Source organism: Rhizomucor pusillus (genome assembly GCF_041956525.1).
Source record: "Rhizomucor pusillus strain CBS 183.67 unplaced genomic scaffold VTP01scaffold_3, whole genome shotgun sequence".
In the NCBI taxonomy this organism is placed as follows: domain Eukaryota; kingdom Fungi; phylum Mucoromycota; class Mucoromycetes; order Mucorales; family Lichtheimiaceae; genus Rhizomucor; species Rhizomucor pusillus.
Genome location: NW_027192145.1, coordinates 1,553,938 through 1,577,607, shown reverse-complemented (window position 1 = coordinate 1,577,607; position 23,670 = coordinate 1,553,938). Strand labels below are relative to the sequence as shown.

At 45.3% G+C, this 23,670-nt stretch overlaps 10 protein-coding genes across 10 annotated transcripts; 5 read left to right on the top strand and 5 right to left on the bottom strand.

Moving 5' to 3' along the window:
• Nucleotides 1-518: 518 nt before the first annotated feature.
• On the top strand, nt 519-2,727 carry VTP01DRAFT_6840 (uncharacterized protein; the record flags this gene model as incomplete). The annotated part of the gene is made up of 11 exons (XM_069385786.1): nt 519-603; nt 693-945; nt 1,011-1,239; nt 1,307-1,429; nt 1,496-1,652; nt 1,714-1,921; nt 2,001-2,021; nt 2,090-2,168; nt 2,224-2,400; nt 2,465-2,584; nt 2,641-2,727. 11 exons carry the CDS (start codon nt 519-521, stop codon nt 2,725-2,727), a joined length of 1,539 nt encoding a protein of 512 aa, XP_069243213.1.
• A 504-nt stretch (nt 2,728-3,231) lies between these two features.
• Nucleotides 3,232-4,621, top strand: VTP01DRAFT_6839 (uncharacterized protein; the record flags this gene model as incomplete). Its single annotated transcript, XM_069385784.1, has 2 exons — nt 3,232-3,374; nt 3,439-4,621. The coding sequence occupies 2 exons, from the start codon at nt 3,232-3,234 to the stop codon at nt 4,619-4,621; spliced, it is 1,326 nt and encodes a 441-aa protein (XP_069243212.1).
• A 122-nt stretch (nt 4,622-4,743) lies between these two features.
• Nucleotides 4,744-5,865, bottom strand: VTP01DRAFT_6838 (uncharacterized protein; the record flags this gene model as incomplete). Its single annotated transcript, XM_069385783.1, has 1 exon — nt 4,744-5,865. The coding sequence occupies one exon, from the start codon at nt 5,863-5,865 to the stop codon at nt 4,744-4,746; it is 1,122 nt and encodes a 373-aa protein (XP_069243211.1).
• A 1,400-nt stretch (nt 5,866-7,265) lies between these two features.
• Nucleotides 7,266-8,428, top strand: VTP01DRAFT_6837 (uncharacterized protein; the record flags this gene model as incomplete). Its single annotated transcript, XM_069385782.1, has 3 exons — nt 7,266-7,672; nt 7,765-8,207; nt 8,271-8,428. The coding sequence occupies 3 exons, from the start codon at nt 7,266-7,268 to the stop codon at nt 8,426-8,428; spliced, it is 1,008 nt and encodes a 335-aa protein (XP_069243210.1).
• A 346-nt stretch (nt 8,429-8,774) lies between these two features.
• Nucleotides 8,775-9,871, bottom strand: VTP01DRAFT_6836 (uncharacterized protein; the record flags this gene model as incomplete). The annotated part of the gene is made up of 7 exons (XM_069385781.1): nt 8,775-8,779; nt 8,857-8,946; nt 9,024-9,068; nt 9,145-9,250; nt 9,331-9,408; nt 9,484-9,579; nt 9,758-9,871. The coding sequence occupies 7 exons, from the start codon at nt 9,869-9,871 to the stop codon at nt 8,775-8,777; spliced, it is 534 nt and encodes a 177-aa protein (XP_069243209.1).
• Nucleotides 9,872-10,818: 947 nt separating this feature from the next.
• VTP01DRAFT_6835 (uncharacterized protein) lies at nt 10,819-12,370 on the top strand (the record flags this gene model as incomplete). Its single annotated transcript, XM_069385780.1, has 8 exons — nt 10,819-11,024; nt 11,095-11,192; nt 11,256-11,322; nt 11,377-11,476; nt 11,535-11,651; nt 11,714-11,960; nt 12,023-12,195; nt 12,356-12,370. 8 exons carry the CDS (start codon nt 10,819-10,821, stop codon nt 12,368-12,370), a joined length of 1,023 nt encoding a protein of 340 aa, XP_069243208.1.
• Nucleotides 12,371-13,053: 683 nt separating this feature from the next.
• Nucleotides 13,054-17,783, top strand: VTP01DRAFT_6834 (uncharacterized protein; the record flags this gene model as incomplete). Its single annotated transcript, XM_069385779.1, has 14 exons — nt 13,054-13,282; nt 13,366-13,473; nt 13,525-13,609; nt 13,665-13,777; nt 13,834-13,926; nt 13,985-14,353; nt 14,415-14,604; nt 14,665-14,984; nt 15,054-16,070; nt 16,127-16,396; nt 16,458-17,072; nt 17,143-17,189; nt 17,258-17,342; nt 17,401-17,783. 14 exons carry the CDS (start codon nt 13,054-13,056, stop codon nt 17,781-17,783), a joined length of 3,924 nt encoding a protein of 1,307 aa, XP_069243207.1.
• A 1,147-nt stretch (nt 17,784-18,930) lies between these two features.
• On the bottom strand, nt 18,931-19,745 carry VTP01DRAFT_6833 (uncharacterized protein; the record flags this gene model as incomplete). Its single annotated transcript, XM_069385778.1, has 3 exons — nt 18,931-19,353; nt 19,442-19,653; nt 19,718-19,745. The coding sequence occupies 3 exons, from the start codon at nt 19,743-19,745 to the stop codon at nt 18,931-18,933; spliced, it is 663 nt and encodes a 220-aa protein (XP_069243206.1).
• Nucleotides 19,746-20,204: 459 nt separating this feature from the next.
• Nucleotides 20,205-21,809, bottom strand: VTP01DRAFT_6832 (uncharacterized protein; the record flags this gene model as incomplete). Its single annotated transcript, XM_069385777.1, has 7 exons — nt 20,205-20,293; nt 20,376-20,463; nt 20,546-20,811; nt 20,879-21,110; nt 21,223-21,396; nt 21,467-21,606; nt 21,686-21,809. The coding sequence occupies 7 exons, from the start codon at nt 21,807-21,809 to the stop codon at nt 20,205-20,207; spliced, it is 1,113 nt and encodes a 370-aa protein (XP_069243205.1).
• A 546-nt stretch (nt 21,810-22,355) lies between these two features.
• Nucleotides 22,356-23,070, bottom strand: VTP01DRAFT_6831 (uncharacterized protein; the record flags this gene model as incomplete). Its single annotated transcript, XM_069385776.1, has 6 exons — nt 22,356-22,440; nt 22,505-22,572; nt 22,643-22,737; nt 22,798-22,824; nt 22,893-22,902; nt 22,960-23,070. 6 exons carry the CDS (start codon nt 23,068-23,070, stop codon nt 22,356-22,358), a joined length of 396 nt encoding a protein of 131 aa, XP_069243204.1.
• Nucleotides 23,071-23,670: the final 600 nt, after the last annotated feature.

The following is a 23,670-nucleotide window of genomic DNA, read 5'->3' as shown; positions in this document are numbered from 1 at the left end:
GTAGAACATGACGCGGTACAATGATGGGATATGTACAGTCGTTACTCCTTTTCTAATGTCATGCACGTTTGCTTGCTTGTCTTTGCAGTTAATAGATTTACGATTGCTTTAATTGTACTTACTGAAGTAGATAATGTATTGTGATCTAAGTTTACGCAAACGGAGTCAACAATAGTATCGGAGCCTACAACCATTCCTCAGTTGCAACGGGCGTCCTCTGCAGTTATGTCAACGGATATGCATACAAGAAGTCTTTCACCTGAATTTCTCAGGTGATGTTTATGGGCAATGGTCAGGGGACACGCACATCAAGGCTGCACAAGAAACATGTGAAAAAGATGTTGCGCGAAAATGCGGGGTCAAGAACATTTTACGTGACAAAGATGGAATCGCTTGGGACCGCTTGAAACCCAGGCAACACATACACATTGGCTGCTTGCGTCTTCTCTTCTTTCTTCTTTACATTCTAACTCCCTACTCTATCACACACACTCTCTCTTTCTAAACAGATATCCCCTATGCCGGAACTCAAGACCTTTACGCGCGAGGAGGTGGCACGGCACAGCAGCCCTAACGATACCTGGATTATCATCGATTCTGAAGGTGAGCGGCGGGGATCCGTCTTAAATACGTATGTTCTGCTTTCGCAAAACTGGTCTTTGCTCAAACGTGTGCATGCAAATGATTTATAGTCTGGGATCTTTCTGTCTTTGCTGATATGCATCCTGGTGGTGTCTTCCCCATCATGGAGTATGCTGGCAAGGATGCTACCGATGCTTTCTATGGCTTGCACCGTCAGGAAGTGCTCGGCAAGTACAAGCGCTACAAGATCGGCGTGATCGAGGGCGAGAAACCCAAGATTGAGTTCCGTCAACCAGGCGCCATTTCGAAGGTCCCGTACGCCGAGTCGAGCGCCTGGATGGGTTTCAAGTCCCCTTACTTCAAGCAAGTAGAATGGACAGCTATTGCTGGCATAAAAGGAAAATAACTCGTTATCTTTCCTTGTATAGGGAGTCGCACAGGCGTTTCCGGGATGCCGTGCGTAAGATTATGGATGAGCTTGCACCTGAAGCTCAAGAGTTTGAAGCCAATGGCACTCGCCCTTCCGATGAATTCCAGCAAAAGATGGGTGCTGCCGGCTTACTTGCGGCCAACATTGGTCCAGGCAAGTTTCTCAAGGAATTCAATATCAAGCTGCCCGGCGGTATTGATCCCGACGAATTTGACTATTTCCATGAGGTAACACAATCATGTATTTCTACTTTGTGACGCGCATATTCATATGAAAGACAAAAATCATTCATAGATGATCGTCCATGAAGAGATGGCTCGCTGGGGCGTCAGAGGTACCGATGATGGTCTTATTGGCGGTATGACCATCTCCTTGCCTACTGTCCTCAACTTTGGTTCTCCCGAGTTGAGGCGCAAGGTAAAGTCTTTTATCAGTTTACGTGTTATTGTTGTTTTCTATTTCTCACATGACAGCTTTGTACAGATCGTTCCCGAAGTTCTTGCCGGACGTAAGCGTATGGCTTTAGCCATCACTGAACCTTACACTGGTTCGGATGTTGCTAGCATCCGTACCACCGCAAAGAAGACTCCAGATGGCAAATATTACATTGTCAACGGTGTCAAGAAGTGGATCACTACCGGTACGCTCTCATATATGCATTATATCTATCGTTTTTTTTTCATGACCTTGAACTCGTTCAGGTCACTGGGCCGATTACTTTTCTGTTGCTGTCCGCACCGACAAGGGCATTTCTATGCTTTTGATTGAACGCGGTGAAGGCGTCGAAACCAAGCCTATCAAGACTTCCTACTCTGCCAGCGCTGGTACCGCCTATGTCACCTTTGAGAACGTCAAGGTTCCGGTTGAAAACTTGCTCGGAAAGGAAAACAAGGGTTTTATGGTCGTCTTGTAAGTGCAACGTTCACGCTGTTCCATCCATTTATCACGACGATGCTTATTTGCTCAATAATTGCTTTGCTTTTTATAGGTCCAACTTCAACCACGAACGGTAAGCATAATTAATTGCAAAGTTGCAAAGTTGTAAAGTCACGGACTCATATCGTATTTCTTACGCAGTTGGGTCATGTTGACTGGTTCTACTGGTGCTGCTCGCTTTGTTATCGAAGAGTGCTTCAAATGGGCCCATCAGCGCAAGGTATGCTAACCTCCTAAAAGTTTATCTACTGGTTTATAAACTCGATCTATCATAGGTCTTTGGTAAGCGTTTGATTGATCAGCCTGTCATCCGCTTCAAGCTCGCCAAGATGGTTGCTGCCGTGGAAAGTGTTCACAACTGGGTTGAAAACATCACATACCAAATGTGTAATATGGATTATTTCGAACAAGCGGACAAACTTGCTGGCCCTATCGCCCTCTGCAAATATCAGGTACGAGTTTAAACACGTTCAACTCTGTGTGGTTGATATAACAATTATGTGTGTGTCATCACAGTGCACTCGAATGTTGCATGACGTGAGCGACGACGCCGTTCAGATCTTTGGTGGTCGAGCCATCACCAAGACTGGTATGGGCAAGCATATCGAAACCCTTCAAAGAACCTACAAGTTCTCTGTAAGTATTCAACATCCAATTCGCTATTTCCCATTCATTGATTTGCTATTTTACAGGCTATTTTAGGCGGTTCTGAGGAGGTCTTGGCTGATCTTGGTATCCGTCAGGCCATGAGAAAGTTCCCCAAGGACGCCAGATTGTAAAAAGATTATGCTTGTATTGCAAGCAAGGTTTAGGACCCTACGATTCTATATATCCGCAGATTATTGTATGCCAAGATCTCAGATTACATAAACAGAGAGGCTTTTGGATCCCCTCTCTTTCTTTCTCCCAAAAGGATATTGAACCCATTCTTTCTGTTTCTGAAGAGAGTTCTTCAATTACGATACGCTTTCAATAGGTCCGTGGAGATTGACTGGGAGCTAAAACAAACATGGCTGTTTATTTCTTGCAGGTGACAGCAAAAATTACTATTAAATGCGAGCAGTCTCTAGGATATACTATAATTTACAAGTTTTTCTTCAATTTCTACGTTTGCTTTCACCCATGCACCTGAGCATACATGAAACCCTGTTTGCATGATATGGTCGTCTATGTAAAAGGCAAATATGGCAATAAAAAGAGTAACGTTTCATCTATGGCGCAACCGACAACCGCGGCATTATCCCTTCCAACTTGGCCAACTGCGGCGGCAGACTTCATTTGTCATGACACAGCTGCCACGAATTAGCCGCGTTGCAATCATTGGTGCTGGACCCGGAGGACTCGTTGCAGCGCGTGCACTCCAGCAAGAAGGTGCCTTTGACGTTGTAACCGTCTTTGAACGACAGAGCAAAGTAGGCGGAACATGGTAAACATTGCAATGTCGTCGCCAAGGGAATCGAGGGTTACTGACTCTGAAAGCGACGTTGTAGGATCTATACTCCCGAATCGAACCCTCTAACTTCAGTCCCTTCCACAAACGCTTTAGAAGTTGACCCTCCCGCAGCAATAGCACCGAGCAAACCGCCCTCAAATCCATTGTATGATAGTCTGCATACTAACCTGCCTACGGACGTTATGCAATTTCGAGATTTCCCCTTCCCTCCAGGCTCGCCTCTTTTCCCGAGCCATCGCCAAGTTTTGCAGTATATACAGAGCTTTGCAGAACAATTCAATCTGCTGCCACTGATACGATTCAACACCATTGTCGTCAAAGCCGAGCCTGTCGGTCAAGCGTGGCATGTTACGTCCACCGAGTGGCAACAGGGTAGTACGCCGGTTACCAAGACTGAAGAGTACGATGCTGTGGTAGTTGCATCAGGCCACTACATTGTACCCTATATACCCTATATTCCTGGCCTCAGCGAGAACAATGATACACGAAAGATAATACATTCGAGTGAATATCGCCGGGCTGATGCCTTTGCAAACCAATCTATCCTCGTCGTTGGCAACGGTTCCTCTGCAACAGACATTGTTCGCGAAGCATCAAAAACTGCTGCTAGAGTATATCACTGCATCCGCCGAGAGACTGCATTTTCGCTGGCGTTACATGAGAAAATGCCACCTCACACGTCGCGCGTGGCACCCATTGAACGTATCGACAAGGATGTCATCATTTGTCAAGATGGACAACGATTAGATGACGTGGATACAATCGTCTTTGCCACCGGTTATTTATACAGCTTTCCTTTCCTGCCGTTTGAGGGAGGCGAGCTCATCAAGGACGGACAAAAAGTGTTAAATCTAGTGCAGCATCTATTTTACAAGCGCAATACGACGCTCGCATTCGTAGGTCTGCCGATCCGCATAGTGCCGTTTCCGTTGGCACAAGCCCAGGGAGTCTTGATTGCCAGGTACTGGGCAGGCCGAGTACCTTTGCCGCCACCGCTGCCTGGCGAAGATAACGAAAGCAACAGCCGAGATCATATGGTCATGACAACAGATAGCCAGATCGAGTACATGAATGGACTGAATGCATGGTCTGAAGGATGGTACTCTGAAGATAAGACAGGCTGGAACTCGGCACATCCAGTAACTGGGAGAGTGACTCAAAGATGGAAAGAACGCAGGGAACAATCGCTCAAACTGCGTACGGAATTCTTGGGGTATTAATAACTCTTATATACAAATCAGGATGGTACATATTTATTAGAAAGCAACATCCAAGTGATAAAGGACGTAAATTGAATAAATAAACAATTACAAAAAAACAAAAGGAGGGGTAAGGAGGGGTATCATTCTAATTCATCATCGTTATCTTCTGCTTTGCATCTGGTACATGCGCAGAAAAAGTGATAATGCTCCTTTAACCGTTGACGTCGTTCTTTCACATCTTCACCCACGGAACCATAGGATATACATGCTTCTTGACCGGGAGAAATCTCGTGCTTAGCAATGAACTGTAAGGATCGGCCTTTCCGCAGCTTGATCACATTTGCATCGCAGGAGTGATTAAAATAGACTGCTGAAGGGTAGATACCCCACCCGAGAAGTTCCTGGTCATCCGATACAACATCGCTTACTTCTGCATTCTCCCAGATACCAAAACTGTTGCTCATCTCGCGAAAATAGACAGCTCGAAATAAGGCATGCGGGCAATCGAGGATGCCAGCAACTGATTTTGCGAAGTAAATATACATTAGCATGATATCCATGATCTCCAAGGGAATCTTGCCATCTTGTTTTTGATACACTCGATGAAAATGTGCCAGCTCGTTGCATTGAATCTGCCATACTTGGGAGAATTCGGTTGCATCAGGGAACACAAGCCTCTCACCTGCTTGCTTTTTTGCAAGGCAATATGCAATCAACCGGCACATGGTTCTATCTGCATTTTGTGGTACCCAGTGTAAACTGCTCAGTGTTTGCACGCCATTCGTCCAAGCCTCATCAAGGAAAACACAATCATCGTTGCTTGCTTCTGCAGGTTCCACAGCAATGTTGATATCATCGACATCATCGTTGTATCGACATGTATCGATCCGTTTCTGGAATTCTCTCTCTAAGCCTTGCATGGCTTTGACAAACAATTGCCAGGCATCCTCAGCTTGGCATTCTTGTTTACATTTCTCTGAGCAAAAGTTGATATCTTTGACTTCTGACTTGACACGCATCCGCTTTGGGTAGCTGAATGCGAAGCACCACGCGCAGGTTTCCTGGATCCATTCCTGCGAGACAACAGCTGCCAGCGGCTCCGCAGTGTGCAGGTATGCGCCGGCGGGTATACGCTGCGTTGCCACGAACCCGCGCCCTTTGCCGGGTAGCTCTGCAACCTTCAATAACGGCAACCCATGCTTGCCTCCTTCGGCGTATCCACGAATAGTATTCACAGCGAGCACGTCGGTGCTGGATGTCATCGAGGCTACGGAACAATATGTTGGAACGACGGTTACTATAGGGAAGAGGAAGGTGGAAAGGAATGCGGGAATTGCAGGCTAAAGAAAAAAATTACAAGGAGTGTTCTAGAGTGAGGGAAAAAATTTTGATAAGCGAATCATCATTGACCTTGAGCGACGCATGCTATCAAATAATCGGCTTATCGGGACAAGAAGGCGGAGTGGGAACATGTTAGTTACCAATCGATATGCCTTTTGTCACTCACTGACAACATATTATATTTACCTACTTTATGATTCAAAGGAGCTCTCGTGGCAGTAAACAGATTATTCGATATTCGATAATTCGTGCTTGCAAACGTTTCGATCCATTGGCTCTTGCTTCATATAGGCAAGGCAGCTGACATAAGCATTAAGGCCGGTCCCTTATAAATTGAAACAGACGACTGGAAATTTACAAGATGAGACCGGTCGGTACAGAGCACGACCAAATGTTCAGAGTATGCATACGAGTTACATACCTACGTGCCATTATCCCGAAATATGATTTGACATGTTATGTTTCGCCAAGCCAAAAGGGGTTGTGCGTGGACAAGTAGAGAAAGATGACTGCACATAATGTCGTTTGTATTGAAATCGTTTTCAGGTGTTTGTTAACATCCAACCCCTCGGAGCGAGCAAACTTTCTGTTTCCGTATCTGTCATCTTTTTTCCCTTTCTCTCTGTCTCTCAGCATCGTCACGATTCTAATGTTTGCAACTAACAAACAATCTCGGGATAGAAAAACTGCGTCAAACGGAAGGCAAAAAAAAGGAGGGCCAATTTGACGTCGTTTCCATCTTTTGGGAGTATGGAAGTTTCAATGCGCATAGCGAAATCAATAGTTGGCATAATTCTGGGCCATTTGCTGATTTTTGAGCACTAAAACTCATCCTATCCTCAGTAGTATGATCAACGATTGCCGCAAGCACAAGTGATCAAAGTGGATCTGAGAAGTTTAGAAAACAAGTGACGCTGCTACATGGCTGTAAATTAGTAACGTGTCCTTTACTTGCTCAGTGCAGCGCAATTCGTTTACTCTGTTGTGGAACATGGATCCATTTTTTGGCCCCCATCCTGTAGGGCATTGATGGCGGTATAGCCGTATGTCCATGTGCACTCCTCAAAAATAGCATTTTTTATATATGGTCCAGAATCCAATTTCTATTTTGCTGCAACAGCCCAACCGGACAGGCGCAGGCATGCACAATCGATAACAACAACTGAGCAAGCGACTTATTGGACAAGAATAGGTCATCAGGGATGTCAATGGTGGGTTCCTTTCATATAAATAGACCCCCCACTTGTTTCTCGCTCGCTCGCTCACTGTATTCCTATCCACCAATCTTCTCTTTTCTTGTGCATTCATTATCACTATCAATATGATCCTCATCACCAGCGCTGACCATTTTGTTGGCCACAGTATCACATCCCACTTGGCACAGTTCGAGCATCTGCGACCACACTTGAGAGTCCTGTGTCAAAACAAGACACCGTGCCTCAACTTCGCCAACAACGGCATCGATGTCCGTCAAGTGAACTATCTGCATCCAAATGATTTAGCACTAGCTATGCGCGGTGTCGATGTAATGGTCCTTGCTGTTGGCAACGAAAAGGAACGTGTATCATACTGCAAGCGCCTGTGCAAAGCCGCGAGCCGCTGCGGTGTCAGATCCATTGTCTGCATTTCTCACGTTGGCGCAGGTGCAAGCAGCCATGAGACCCTGCAACATTATGCTTCCATCGAGGACGAAGTCATCAGCACAGACTGTCAATGGACCTTGCTCAGGTATTTAAATTTTATTACTTTACATTTTGCAATATCGTTTAAACCCGATCGTCTTTCTCTTCATTTTTCTCCATTTTAACCATGCTTTATAGACTTGATTGGATTCAACAGTATTTCCATCTGTGGGCTCCTTACGTCGAAAAGTACCGTCAATTAGCTCTGCCTTTGCCCGAAGATGCCGAAATTTGTCCGATTGATATCATTGACGTTTGTCGTGGAGTCCAAGAGCTCGTGCTGACTGACGCAAACAGACCAAGAACTATGCTGCACGATGACCACGTTGGACAGGTCTATACATTGACCGGCCCACAGTCTGTCATAGGCAAGCAACTTGTCAAGTGGCTCAGCATGGCCACCGGATACAGCAAGCTCGGCTATCGGTTCGTTCGACTCATGGACACGCGGTACTATCTTGAAGAACTTCCTGCCGATATATGGTTCGATGCCCGCCTCAAACAAGAAGCCCGTCAAATGTACAACGACCCGCTCGATGATTCATTGAACTATCGCTACCGTGCGTTTGCTGCTCCTACAGGTATTTCCATTTTACTTTCTTACTGCTGCAGTTACTGAGCTTTTGCATCGATATACATAATAGCCACACAGATCCAAACATTCCTTGACTATTTTGATTGGGTGCACAAGACCTCCAGCAGCGTAGTCGTTCCACACGCTACTGCAATTACCTACTTGCCAGCCCAGTCTATTCACACATTCTTCCGCGAAAATGCAAACCGCTTCAAGCCTCGTGTGTAAAATTTGCTCTTTCCCCACCTCGATTATATACGAACATTTATCCGAATATCTTTCTTCTCTCTTGGCAACAACTTTCATCGTTCCTTCGTCCAAACCCCACCCCAAACAAAAACGCTATACACACATTAAATCTAGCCATACGTATTGTAGACGAGTAAAGAAAAGGTCAACATTTATGCATGCAGAGACGAATGAAAGGAAATACAACGTGACTGAGGCATGTACACATAATGCTTCGAGCCAGTGAAGCCGGTAAATACTCTATAAAGTAAAGAGAAAACAAAATGCGCACATGTGGTAGACTACATCATTCTTCCCCATGCGGTTCACACCTTCTTCCCTCGTCTTACACTATTTCGAATTTTATGTTTCAGTTACTCTTGTTCTGCCTCTGCATGAAACGCTGTAACAACCATGTATGTACTTACTTGCATACTTTCGAGTCCAGTCTCGCGCAGTAGCCTCGTAGCGCGCGCGGTCTGTCTTGTAGATGTGAGCTAATTCGGGAACCAATGGATCTACAGGTAAAATTGTTAGTTTCTACTTCCTCTTGATCATATGTCCCCTCCCATTAATTCCATGTTGCCGAACTTACCATCTGGGTTGGGATCCGTCAGAAGGGAACACACAGACAAGAGCACTGTAAGACAGATAGAAGGTCGCATTAGACATGCAGAACGATAGCTGAACTGCATACATTGTTTCACATCACTTACCCTTTGAAATGGTCAAAGCCGGAGACCATTGGTCTTTGAGGATATCCAAGCAGATGCTTCCGTTGCTGTTGATATTAGGGTGATAGATTTTTGTGGTAAAGTTGATCTATCAAAGTGGCAATTCATCAGATTGTGTCTTGTGGGTGAGGACATTCAACCCCTAATCCAAACCGCAATCTCTCTTACCTTTGGTGGTTTGAATGGGTAATCAGTGGGGAAATGAATGGAAAGGAAAAAGACGCCACCTTGATAAGGGCTATCCTCCTATAGATATGACATTGCAAGAATGAATACCACAATCTGCTGCTTGCTTGATTTCCTCCTTGCACTGCTACTTACAGGTCCCATGATTGTAGCTTGCCAGTGGAAGAGGTCATCTCCAATAGGTCCTGCCGAGCAGGAAGAGGGAGGGTCACGTTCAAGATCTTTTAATTCCTAAACAATCCCAAATCAGAACAGTTGCCTCTTTTCGCTTTTAGCTGGGCAAGGCAGTAGAGGGTAACCCCTGATCTTCCTCGTTGAAAACACAGTGCACATTCAAAAAGGTTAAATGTCGAGGTTTCCCGCACAGCATTGCACAGTGTAAGGGAGGAAATATGAAAGGAAAACTTACCTTGTTGATACGCTTCAAAGCCATTTGTATGTTGGTTTCTTTGCAAGAAGTAGCTACGGCAGCATCCGAGGCACAAAGAACTTCGACCGTGACGGGTCGGCAAAGTCCGCTCATGCTCCGCCGCCCGCAGCCTTCGTCCAATCTCTTTTTTTGATCCCGTTGGAAAGAAGATGATGGAAAAATTGAAAAGTTGAAGCTCATTTCTTTTGTTTGTCTGTTAGCTAATATGTTCAGGCTATCTAAGAGAGCATATGACACACTATCTATATTATCTTTGGACTTTATAGTGGACCTAAAAAATGGATTAAGTCACAATTCGGAGAGAGATATTCAGTAAGCAATTTTTAATGTCAAACACATGTCGATGTTTTTCCGAATCTTTGGCTGGATATTACTACCAATTTTTGGATCTAACAACAAAGTATACTATCTGCAAAGCATTTGCTTCATGATCTTTTTTATTCTCATATCCATGAATTCATTGCAGTAGGAATTACTATACAGTCGCCACGCGGATAGGTTATACTTGGATAAGTTATGAAAATCCTTTCCACTGCTTTTTTGGAAACATAGTAATCTCATACTAATCGTCATTCAATTAAGTCATACTTCGTGCATAAGCTATGTAAAATATTCTTACGGCAGCTATAACTTATCCGCGCGGCCAGTGTACTTCCAAAGTTTTTGAGATCGGAATTGCTTTTTTTGTGTCTTCGTTTTATTCTTGTTCTTTGGGTCTGGAAGAAAATTATCTTCGGGAAACTCTTCGATGCACGGCTCGTGCGAAGAATGATTCAAATGAATAAGCGCATTTCATGTGCATGTCGTCTCGTATATATTAGTTGAAGCATAAGGAGATACTGACTGCGTTTTGATATTCTTTTCTATCATGGTCTTGTGTTTATATTATTTAACGATTCGCTATGACATTGTGGACTGGATCTCCAGTTATTGACTTGACCAAGCCCAAAAATTTCGTGACTTCCTACGCCGATAATTTTTTCTCCACTGCGTTTGGGGGCGCTTGCCACGCGGTCCATGATTTCCTCTCCTTCCGTAGCATGGATGTCACTGCAGTGGATGGTGGCTCTTTCGACATGGAAGAGACCAGATTGACCGAAGACATTATAAAAGGATTCGTGCAACTAGTAAATTTCAAAGAGCCTCAAGGCCCGGTCACATCGCTTTCGTTTAGCGATGATGGTGAATTGTGTGTTACAACTTCACTTGACCAAACCTTAAATATATACAACTGCGTTACTGGCGAGTAAGGATTTTGCGTCAGAAAGCTCCTTGTTTTACGTGTCATTCCTCACACAAACATGTAATCGCAACAGGCATTCCACGACTTTGTACAGTAAAAAATATGGTGCTAATCTGGCGCGTTTTGTGCATGAAAACTCTTCTGTATTATATGCATCCACCAAGGAAGATGGTAGAGCTTGAGACATCGTGTGAAGCCGGAGTTCTTTGTGCTAATGGTTGGAATGCAACATAGATACGATAAGATACCTTTCAGTACATGATAACAAATATATCCGGTACTTCAAAGGGCACACAGGCCAGTAAGTGAAACATCGCAGCATAGTTTGAGACGCCCATCTCATTTGACGTATTAGAGTAACTTGTCTGCAGATGTCACCGGTAGATGATACTTTTATATCAGCATCTTTGGATAACACCGTCAAAATATGGGATCTACGACGATCTTCGCCTGCTGTATGTGAATATGCATATCATCACTGGAATCTTTGGTTGTACTAATGATTGATTGCAGGGATCCCTGAAAACTGACGGTCGTCCAACCATTGCTTTCGATCCGGAAGGTCTCGTTTTTGCTGTTGGCATGGATTCCGGTGTCATCAAAGTATATGATGCTAGAAAATACGAGTCCGTAAGTTGGTTAACTATCGTATGGAGAATATAGAACCTGTGGATTTACACTGGCTTCTCTAGGGTCCCTTTGCGACATGGTCTATCCGAGATGACTATTATTATCCCAATGGGCTATTGCCATGGAATGCTCTAAAGTTTACCAATGATGGCAAACATATCCTTGTTTCCACAACAGGAAATACCAATTATATAATCGACGCGTTCGAAGGAACTATGCGCCAGCGTCTCACTGGGCACGACGTACCGCAAATCGAAACTTACGGTGAAAACACCGGATTCTCTCCTGACAGTCAATTCGTTTTTGCAGGTGAGCAGAGCTGGATATATTGACATTAAAATTTGTTTTGTAACCTATTTGTTTTATACAAGGTGGTGCAAACGGATCACTGACAGCCTGGAACCTTTCGAACGTGATAAACCAGGATGCAGCTATTCCTGATAATACGCCCATGGGTACAATGGATACATGTCAAGGCTCGGAAATTCGTGCCTTTGGTTTTAATCCCCATTACATGATGATGGTTGTCTGCGGTCCATCTGTGGTAAGTAAAGAGAGAATCTTCTTTGCTTGCGCGCTATTATATAAACGACCCCTGTTCCCCGCTCATCCGCAAATCATGGATGTGATGGTTTCACGCGGGTCGAAGATACCTTCAAAACTCTGGAAAGAGATAGTTTTGCTAACTATCTGTTTCCAAATAGGCATTCTACGGATAACCAAGGAAAGCTTTCTACCGACGTTCGTCTGCAAGTAGCATCTTGTTTTTCCTCCTCCCTCCGCCTCTCCAATCCTCCACTTGCTTGCAGCATTTGTTGCAATCTGCTTTTGTACATTTCCTTCGCACACACTGTCGCTAACAATAGCGTATGTTAATAGTAATGCATTGGTTTACGGCTAGTACCACTTAATTAAAAATTGTGTACCATTCGTACATTTATTTCCTGTTGCTTTTCTTCGCTTTAATTCTGTTGTCCGTCATCGTTGTTCGCCTTTTATTACAGTTTCTTTATTTCTGAAAGAAACAATGATACATTTCAGTGAATAACAGGAGGATAGTGATGTCATTTTATGAAAACAAACGGCTGTTCAAGTTAGCGCATGAACATGTCCCAAGTTCTCACTTTCTCCGTATCCTCGGAGCTGTCGATGCCAATGCCGATGTAGCTGGTAGCCATTGTGCAAAGCAATATCAGATAGGACCATACTAGCGCATGCTACTGCTAAGCTTATATACAGATAATCGAGGAAGAAAAGCACGAGATGCTCGTACTAGTCCCTTTTGAACCTCTTTTGCTTGGCACATCTGGGCTTCAAAGGATACAAGATCATGCGGACCTATCTGCAGTGAACTTAATCGAACAAGCCGTGCTTCAGAGCGTCTTTTTCCGTGAAAGAGAAAATGTCTGGCAAGCTCACCATTTGCATTGACCGTGGCGGTACCTTTACAGACTGTATTGGTTTTCTTGGCAAACCCGGTGCTCCGGGCACCAAGGAGTTTGTGGTCAAGCTACTCTCGGAAGATCCTGCAAACTACAAGGACGCACCAACTGAGGGTATTCGCCGCATTGTCGAGCTGGCCTCGGGCAGAAAGATTCCCAGGAATGAGCCGGTGCCAACAGATATGATTGGCAAGTTGACACGTTATAAACTTGAACGAGGAGTCCGTATTTTCATGTTGCTTATTAATTGCATTACTACGCTTATCAAATAGAGAGCGTACGGATGGGTACCACCGTAGCAACGAATGCATTGCTCGAACGCAAAGGCGAGCGCTGTGCGCTAGTCATTACTAAGGGGTTCAAAGACTTGCTTACAATTGGTATGGATTGTAAAGAAATGGATATTGACTTCGCATTCACCGATGGACAAGGCAATCAATCTCGGCCCAAAATTTTTGATCTGTCCATTAGCAAACCTGATGTACTTCAGCAGGCAGTCGTAGAAGTGGATGAAAGGTCAGCTCACTGTCAATTTCGTGGCGACAATTTCCATCTAACGTGGATCTCATAGAGTAATTTTGCTCAACTCTGCGGCTGCGATTGACCGTGTCGAAAACCCTCAGGACCTACCGAACGTGGTGGAAGGTATATCGGGCGAATGGGTGCAAGTATTGCGTAAACCAGGTGAGATCAAGCAGTTTCCAGTAGGCACACGTGCATTCTAAATTTCTGCACAAAAGATCTAGAAAATGTCAGAGAGCAACTGCAAAAGCTGTATAATGACGGGTTCCGTAGCGTGGCTATTTGCCTTATGCATTCTTACACATACCCCGGTTGGTATACAGATAACAATGGTGATTCCTGCAAATAGAATTAACATTGAAGGAATAGACCACGAAAATAGCATTGGTGATCTAGCACAGTCTATCGGTTTCACGTATATCTCGCTATCAAATGACGTTATGCCAATGGTCAAGATCGTTCCACGCGGCACATCAGCCGTCGCAGACGCATACTTGACACCGTGCATTCAAAAATACATTCAGGGCTTTGTTAGCGGATTCGATGATGGTTTTGAGGCGGGAAGGACGAAGTTACAGTTCATGCAAAGTGATGGTGGATTGGTGCCTGTCAACAACTTTTCCGGTTTCAAAGCTATCTTGTCCGGACCTGCCGGCGGTGTTGTAGGCTATAGTGCAACATCCTACGAGGATGGTCAAGATCCCGTCATTGGATTCGATATGGGTGGTACCAGCACTGGTGGGTTGCCTTCTAACCACAATGACCATATCAAGATGTTCTTACTTTTGTGTCGTGCCAGATGTGTCTCGGTATGGAGGCATGTTTGAGCACGTCTTTGAGACTACCACAGCGGGCATCACTATCCAGGCACCTCAGTTAGACATTAACACCGTGGCTGCAGGCGGTGGTTCCATGCTGTTCTTCAAGAATGGCATGTTCGTCGTGGGTCCAGAGAGCGCAGGCGCACATCCCGGTCCTGCTTGTTACAGGTCAGTATGTTTGGATTACTTTTAGTTGACGAGATTTTAGATTCAACTTTGCGTAAACAGGAAGGGGGGACCTCTCGCCGTATCCGACGCCAACTTGTACCTAGGACGGTTGTTGCCAGACTACTTTCCAAAGATCTTTGGACCCACAGAAGATCAACCGTTGGATGTGGATATTGTTCGCGAAAAGTTCGCAGCTCTTGCAAAGGAAGTTAACGAAGCTAATCCAAATGAGCAAAAGTCAGTGGATGAAGTAGTGTATGGTTTCATCAAGGTCGCCAATGAGACTATGTGCCGACCAATCCGCTCTCTCACGGAAGCAAAGGGTCACGATACTAGCCATCACACACTAGCCGTCTTTGGTGGCGCCGGTGGACAGCATGGTTAGTGTGGTCGAATTGGACATTTAATGTTTCCAGCACTCAATTTGCTAACACCATCTATCTGTACAGCATGCGGTATAGCTCGAAACCTGGGTATCAGCAGAATAATATTGTATCGGCATAGTTCAATCCTATCAGCGTTTGGTCTAGCGCTCGCGGACGTAGTGCATGAAGTTCAGGAACCATCGGCGGAAAACTTGAATGCTGAATCAATTCCACGTTTGAAGGAGCGAGTGCAAGCTCTCATAAATAGCTGCAAAGAGGAGCTTGTTAACAAGCAAGGATTCCAGCCTTCAGACGTCGGCACCGAAGTGTATCTGAATTTGCGATATGAGGGTACAGACTGTGCTCTGATGACACTGCAGTCTGCTCCAGACGTCTGGGACTTTGAGGAGTCTTTTGTCAAGCTATACAAGCAAGAATTTGGTTTCACCTTGGCCGATCGAGCTATCGTAGTAGATGATATTCGAGTGCGTGGCATTGGCCGTACTATGGGAGGCGATAAGCGACTGACACCCGATGAAGAGCTCAAGACGCTCGACATTAAAGTCGTTGATCCTTCCAAGTTGAAGGATAGCACGACATCCGTCTACTTTGAATCCGGACGTGACAATAACGTTCCTGTCTACCTTTTATCTAATTTGACCCCAGGATCCAAAGTAGAAGGTCCTGCGATTATTATTGATGCCACAGCTACCATTGTCGTTGAGCCCCTTTGCTCAGCCATTGTTACCTCGCAACACATTACCATCACTGTTGGCAAAGGAGAGAAGAAGAAGGTTACAACCGAGCTGGAGCCTATTCAGCTATCCATCTTCTCTCACCGCTTCATGAGTATCGCGGAGCAAATGGGACGCAGTTTGCAAAAGACAGCTATCAGCACAAACATCAAGGAGCGTCTCGACTTTTCTTGCGCATTGTTTGGCGCGGATGGTGGATTGGTTGCAAATGCTCCACATATTCCTGTCCATCTGGGTGCATTGAGCCATGCTGTTATCTACCAGATGAATTATTATAAGGATGATCTGCATGAAGGCGACGTGATAATGACGAATCATCCGGCTGCAGGCGGTTCTCATCTGCCAGGTGCATTATATTCAAATTGGAAAAGGAAGGAAAACATATTAACTCGAGATATTAAGATATCACGATCATCACGCCTGTGTTCGACAATGGTAAGATTGTATTCTTTGTGGCTTCCCGCGCGCATCATGCCGATATTGGAGGATTGTCTGCTGGCTCTATGCCGCCATTCTCCAAGGAACTGTACCAGGAAGGTGCAGCCATCAAGTCATTCAAGATTGTGTCGAATGGTGTGATAGACATTGAAGGCGTGAAGAAGCATTTGTATGACATGCCTGGATCGTATCCTGGATGTTCAGGAACTCGACTGCTGCGCGATAATATTTCCGGTATGGCATTTTGAAGTTGAACCAACGGAAGGATCGATCCTTAAACTTGTGATTATCATAGATTTGAAGGCGCAGATTGCTGCAAACCAAAAGGGTATTAATCTCGTAAAAGCGCTTATTGAGGAGTATACGCTTGAGGTTGTGCAAGCATACATGCTGCATATCCGGCGCAACGCTGAAATGGCGGTACGCACGTTGCTGAAACAAGTTGTGCAAAAGCAGCAAGGCAAGGACTTGACGGCTATTGACTATATGGACGACGGAACACCGATTTGCCTCAAGATAAGCATCGATGAGGCTACAGGAAATGCTGTCTTCGACTTTGATGGTACAGGTCCTGAGGTGTACGGTAATACCAATACACCAGAAAGTGTGTGCCACAGTGCTATTATCTACTGCGTCCGATGCCTCGTAGCCGAGGATATTCCACTGAACTCTGGATGTCTCGAGCCTATTGATATCCGCATACCCGAAAAGTCTATTCTCCGGCCCTCCGAGACGAGCGCTGTCGTCGGTGGCAACGTATTGACGAGTCAGCGTATCGTGGATGTGGTCCTCAGAGCTTTTGAAGCGTGTGCTGCCAGTCAGGGTGACTGCAACAACTTGACGTTTGGCAAAAACGATGTATCCAAAGGCAGTGCTAATGGTTGGGGTTACTATGAAACGATTGCAGGGGGTATGAAATACATCTGTTGCCTGTCCACACTTGGATCTAAACGGCTATCGTTTCTGTTTGCAATACATAGGACACGGCGCCGGTCCCGGTTGGCATGGCCAAGATGGCGTACACACGGTATGAACATTTATTAAGTGATTTTCTTGCAATTGACGATCATAGACTCAATGGATCCATGTTTACAGCATATGACAAATACTAGAATCACTGACCCGGAAATTTTCGAACGGCGTTATCCAGTCTTGCTACGAGAGTTTTCTATCCGACAAGGTAAAATCCAGACGACATGAGCCTAGCGCCTGAGCTGAATATTCATTGTGATGCAAAGGTTCGGGAGGCGACGGGCAATACCGTGGAGGCAATGGAGTTATCAGAGACATTGAATTCTTGGAGGATGGCATTGAAGTTTCCATCTTGTCAGAACGTCGCGTGTTCCGACCTTACGGCTTGAAAGGCGGCGAAGACGGTCTACCTGGACTCAATCTGTGGATACGCCATGTGGGCGACAGGGTCCAAACACTAAATCTTTCGGGTAAGAATACCGCAAGATTTGGCAAGGGCGATCGCATCGTTATCCAGACACCAGGAGGAGGTGGCTACGGAAGCTGCAAGGATGGTGTAACCAGCGAGCAATCGACATACAAGCGGATAGCAGTTGTGAAAGCCGGAGGAAGTCTAGATGCATACCGCGCCATGTCTGAGAGTGCATGAGATGCCCAAACTTTGACAAGATAGCAGATGGGTTTGATGATAATGAGAATAAATAGGAGCGTTATCTCTAGACAAATCTTAACATTCCCATCATCAACCTGTGCTGACCACATGATCCCAAAGATTGAAAGATAAGCGCGTCCTCTTGCGAGATCTACTCCTCAGCTGTCAGACTTCCGTAGAAAAGTATGGAAAAATTGATAACGAGGATGAGAGGAGAATCTGTCAATGAAGAATATTTGCGAGACCGTTCTTGCCCCTATCCCGCGGGGCACACACACACCACCCACACACACACATCGCTTTGAGGAAGCTATATCTGACTGATCCAGACAGACAAGTTGTGCATGGAGGCTCATTAAGGGACATTGTATCCCACAGAGATCCTAAACTATCAATAGATAGAGAGAGAATGGGAGAGAGTCAAAGTAACGTGGATGAAAAGCGCAATGTGATTGGTATTTGTGAAATGCATCGTGGTGAAAAGCGACTGCCTGCTAGATCCATGTGTAAACGGTCAGATTGTTGTCCATATTTACAGTGACTATGACAAAACCGGCACGACACAGAGTCGTAATAATTTGCAAACATTCAACCAGTGAATAGTAAAAAGGAAATCGCAGGGGTTGACCTCGGTTGACGTTATTGTAGAATATGCTTTGCTCAGTGGTCACATGTCCCATGTAAACTAACGTGATCTCTTGATTGAGAGCAAGTCACCCTTACAAGGTTTGCAAAGCAATAAGCGGTGATAAGCAGAAAAGAGAAACTAAAGGCCGATGCAAAGTCATCCGCTCATCATCTCCTTTCGTGCCTGGGTTGTCCACGTGATGTTATGGCACACAATATGTCATTTAAACTTCAGGTTTTTCCATGGTCATGGTACCAATCTGTGTTTTTGTTTTTAATGTTTGTGTAAATGCTGAGAGAGTAGGCATGAGATTAAGTTACAATACAAAGACACGCAACAGGAATAGAGAGAAAGAAAGAGAGTGCCTGCCTGCTCGACGAAATTGAGATGGTATACAGAAACAAGGCAAAAGAGGCGCGGTATTAAGACTAGTAGGAGATGAAGGGGGGCGAGGGAGGACAATAGCGTGCGGAGAGTAAAGGTAATGTAAAGCAGTGGATAATCATGTATAAGCATTTATGCGGCGCCGATGGTGTTGATCATTCTGTATGGATCGCCGGGGTTTACGGTCGCATTTTCCAGCTCCAATAGGAGTTGCGTGTGTCCTCGCTGGTTGGTAGCCGCTTGGATGACAACCTCGACGAACAATGGAAACTGTTGGAAAAATTCTTCCATGTCTTGTGTAATTAAGGGTTGACCATCCTCCAGCTGGTGATAAGTGTATACATGACCCGTCCGGATCTTGACAAGCACCTTGGAGAGTCCTGAGAATGAATGTTTCTTGAGCTTGTCGAATATCTCCTCCGCAACGTACTCTACGTTTTCTTCGAGGATGGGTAATAACTCGTCGTTTGTGTTGTTGTACAATTTATCTTCAAGCCATTCTTCAAACACTCGGGATATCTGCGACGTCGTTTTGTTTGTGCCTAATGTTGGTAACTAAAAAGGTAGCATGTCAGTGGAGAGGCAAGACAGAAAACCTTAAACAAAGAGAGGGGAGGAAGAAGAAGAATAATAGTAAACATACAGAGATAAAACGGTTCCCACCATCCATGAAATAGGTAGTACGCTGCTGTGCAACAAGTTCGTCGACATCCTCGCTCATCGGCGTTAAGAGATCATCAATGTCTGTGCCTCCAGTTGCGGATGTTTCGTCGTCAGAATCATGATATGTGACGCTCATCATGTCTGGAGGAAGAGATGGTGTCTTTTGTGATGGGATTGGGAGTGAGGAAGTATCTAAGTACAACGAGAAAGTTAACATCTGTCCTTGGATGTACGTTCTAGCAGTCTAGCGATATACCCATGCTACTGCGGCGGTCAACCAGCATTTCCAAAAAATTTGGATTGGGGTGAAAGGGATGACCACAACGCACACTCACACCGCTCTTAAATATTGGGCCTATCCTCGGATCTGCCGGAATTTTGTGCCCGCTTTTCTCGCATGTTCGTATACTTCTTCCAATGGCCCCCCACCGGACCACTTGTAACTCTAAAATGATCCACACTTTATCGCCTGTCCATCCCTGCATTTCTTCATCGATTTGCCGCTACTTGTGTAATTCTCTTTATAGAAGCAAATTTTTTTTCCTTTCCTCGTGTGAGAGAGTGTGTGCGCATTTTGCTGTTGACTCGCTCACCCCACCCCTCTTTCCTCATTTGAGAATGTCATGGAAAAGCAAGACTTATCAAGATCCCACATGACTCAGGAGAAATTATTGTTATGCTGCTTGCCTTTTGACAATAAGTCCCACCTTCAACAAAAATTGGTATCTTTCTTTTTCTCAACGTCATTTTTTCGCTGGCTGTCCTCCAACGACAAACAGTAGTACACAGCTAATCACTAAAATCGAGCCAAAGCCCTTGTAAACAGTGAAACCTAGCAATGGAAGCACAAGGATGGTAACCACCGATGAGAAAAAAGGGACAAACAGAACTTCGCAGAAAAATGCTAAACTCACACTGTGCAGAATCTGTAGTGCAAAACCACGCATGGCTCAAGATATACACCAGAATGGCCCGCAAACCTTGCAAAATACCTGTTGCCACCTGGGAATGTTGCCAACTTAGCAAACTGATAACCAGCAACAACGCAAACCCGTGAGGGAAATGCTTTGTCTCCTTTGCTTACATTGCCCGTACGCTCAATAAGCTCGTAGTAATTCCAGGAGTGGAGAGCGTTGCTCACAGTGACGAAGGCGTACATGCTCAAAACCTCTGCGTTGCTGACCTCGTCGTGCACATGGATCAGCTGATCGAAACGGGGTAAAGTGTACACGGCCACCCAGATAAGCGACAAAGCTGTGGAGTACAGGCCGGACATGAAACAGACACGCGCCGGCAGAGGCGGTGGGACCTGCCTAGACAGAATGTGGTCCGAGTACACATAGAGGCACGCTAAATCACGGATTTGTTTTCAGTAAGGACCAGACCAACGTGTGAGGCTTGGTACGGTGACACTTGCCATAGAAAAATGTGCCGCAAATGGTAAGAATGGTACCCAGCATCAAAACTGCTGCGTGTTTCTTATCGCCGTCGTCCTCCTCCAAGCCGAAATTACCAAACGAACTCAATGCCAGTCCTGCACTGGAACCGAAAATTGCAACCCATTGTAGTTTTGTCATCGTTCGGCCCATAAAGAAATAAGTCAGGATGGCGCACCATATGACGATGCTGCTGTAAATGACCTGGTACATCTATTGCAACCCGCAGCAAAAACATAAAGCCAGTTTAGCAATAGCAGCCACCAATAACAAAGCGCATCACGCTCCATAAGAAACCATCAATGCCAAATTCTTGGATTTTTACCCCGCTGCCGATTGCAAAGAATCCCATTGTTACGCAAAAGTTGGCCAGCACATCGAGTACAGACAAGCGAAACACGGATTTGTGCTGAACTGGTCCGTCCGAGACTTCTTTTTGCTGCACCGGTTGCTCTGCATCCCCCTTTCCCAGGTCTTCCATGCTTATCCGATCCGCTGTCTGATTTCTAGAATCAATATCACCCTTCTTGGCGCACATGACTTTAAAATACGCCTGTTTTCATGCTTACAAGATCCTCTGTCGACTCGTTCGTTGCAACGCTCGTGTAGCTTGCTGATTTCTTCTTGCTCGAAAGTATCAGGGGTATAAAAGCACCAACGAGGACCGTTCCAACATATTGCGCCAGTTGCGTCAAGTTGCTATCGGCCGCTACACATTGTCTCCGTATTAATATCTTTGACAGCAGCAACCGACGACTGCCCTTATTTGCCATTTTAACAGAACATACTGGCAGCTCCCTTGTAAAATATCCACTGCACGGCGAGCGTGGTGCCCACTCCTGTCAGGAGAAAGCAAAGTTGATGTGCAAATGTGTATGATTTGCCACGATCGAGACATGGCAAGCTCGTCATCGTGTCAGGGACGTCGAGCAAAAAGGCGGAGGAGAAAATTTGGGAACAACTACAGATTCTATGTGGAGCTAGTTTATATACGAACCCTGTTTATTTATTGGTTCCAAGGTTTTCAGGAGCATATGTACCAAAGTGAGCGGCATTGTACATGCTAGGTAGGACACGTTGCTGTTCCCAACCAACGCAGTATGTACAAGGCGTATTGATCGTCACCCGTCTCGGCGTCGTTGTTATCAGGACTTATCAGCGGAGCAAAATCGAGATCGTGGTTACATTCTCTTTATCCAGGCATGGATACTTGAAGATCATTTGGTAACACACAATTTGTCAACACTGACTTGGGTTTCACCTTGAGCCTTAAAAGGTATCAATCATAGAAAGACACTCGACAAGGTCTTGTTTGCTAATGTTTACATTCTCGGCGTCACAATCCTTCAATGACAATTTCGCAGTAATATATCATCCAGGATAGATGTGGAGAGGATAACTAAGCTTTAGGCAGAACCAATTCATAAATGATTTACATTATGTTATATTATCAGCAGTCTAGTGTTTTTGAGGAGCAAGGACAAACTTGTATGCCAAGGCACCAGCTACCACAAGGGCAGGAAGGATGACACGCCATGCGCTGCTGAAATTACCGAGCAGTTTAGAGTACTGTACTTTGATCGCATGTAAATAACTGTGCAACTTACGATCCTTTGGGCTGTTCAGGCAATTCACCGGCGCGGATCGAAGAGTAGTTCTGCTCAGTCTTGCGAGCCTACAGAATCCTGCATGAAAACGCATGCCGCAAAGTGAATGCACCCCTAGACAAATTTACGGCGTCGTACCTTCTCTTCAAGCTCACCGACATAGTACTTTTCCAAAATTTCGCGGGCCTCGTCAGAGTGACCGATATCCTCGAATGCCTCAGTGGCATCCTTGCCTGGCATCATACCCAGGTAAATAACCGGAGATTAACTACACAGCTTTCTTATTGATTTACCTGCTTCGTCCAGCAAGACCTCCTCGCCTGTTATCCCACGTTATCATTGAGCCACAAAGAATACTCGGTAAAACCTAGCAATTCCATAAACTTACCACCAGGGTGCTGCAACAAGAATTAGTACGTGACTTTTGTTTGCGCCCCTTCCACGCAACCTCTTACCTCCTGAATGAATTCGGTGACATTGTAGACCTTGTTGTGAATAATGACCCACAAGTCGTTTCTGGTGTTGTGCTTGGAGATTTCGTCGAGGGTGTAGACTGTGGCAGACATTGTTCAAAGAGTTGGGGGTGTAATAAAGTGAAAGAGAGTAAAAGAACGGACCAAGCGCCCGACCATATTTTTCAACACGCTTCACATGGCCCGAAAAGCCCGTGAGGGTCGGAAGTTCTGTTTTGCCTGCCCCACCTGTTGCACGAGCTTACGCTAAGAATTTTACAACAAAGATGGGAACTATCCCTTTGTGTGTCCTCGCGTATCCACATACGTGGTTGCCTAGTAACGCTGCCATCTTATACAACAGAAAGTCTTTGGAACAACAAATATTATTGATGAACGCGGTAACGACGAGGCTCTGGCCGGTGGGGAGTTGGCGTGACAAAAAAAAGTTGCCCCTCTGGAAGCACAAAGAATCTGCTGTCAAAAATTGTTGGCTACTCTTCTTCCCCATTCAAAAGCGCGCAACTTTGTACTTGCAGTAACTTCAAGTTCTTTGTTACCGATAAAGCCCTAAGCTTATGCAAGCTCTGTATAATGTAATACTATCGTGATACGACTCTGAGCTCGTTACGCTGCTGCTCTGCACGAACCCTTTGAGGCTGCGGTGCGGACCAAGACTTTCTTTTGCAAATGCACAGGAGCAGCTGTAATTCT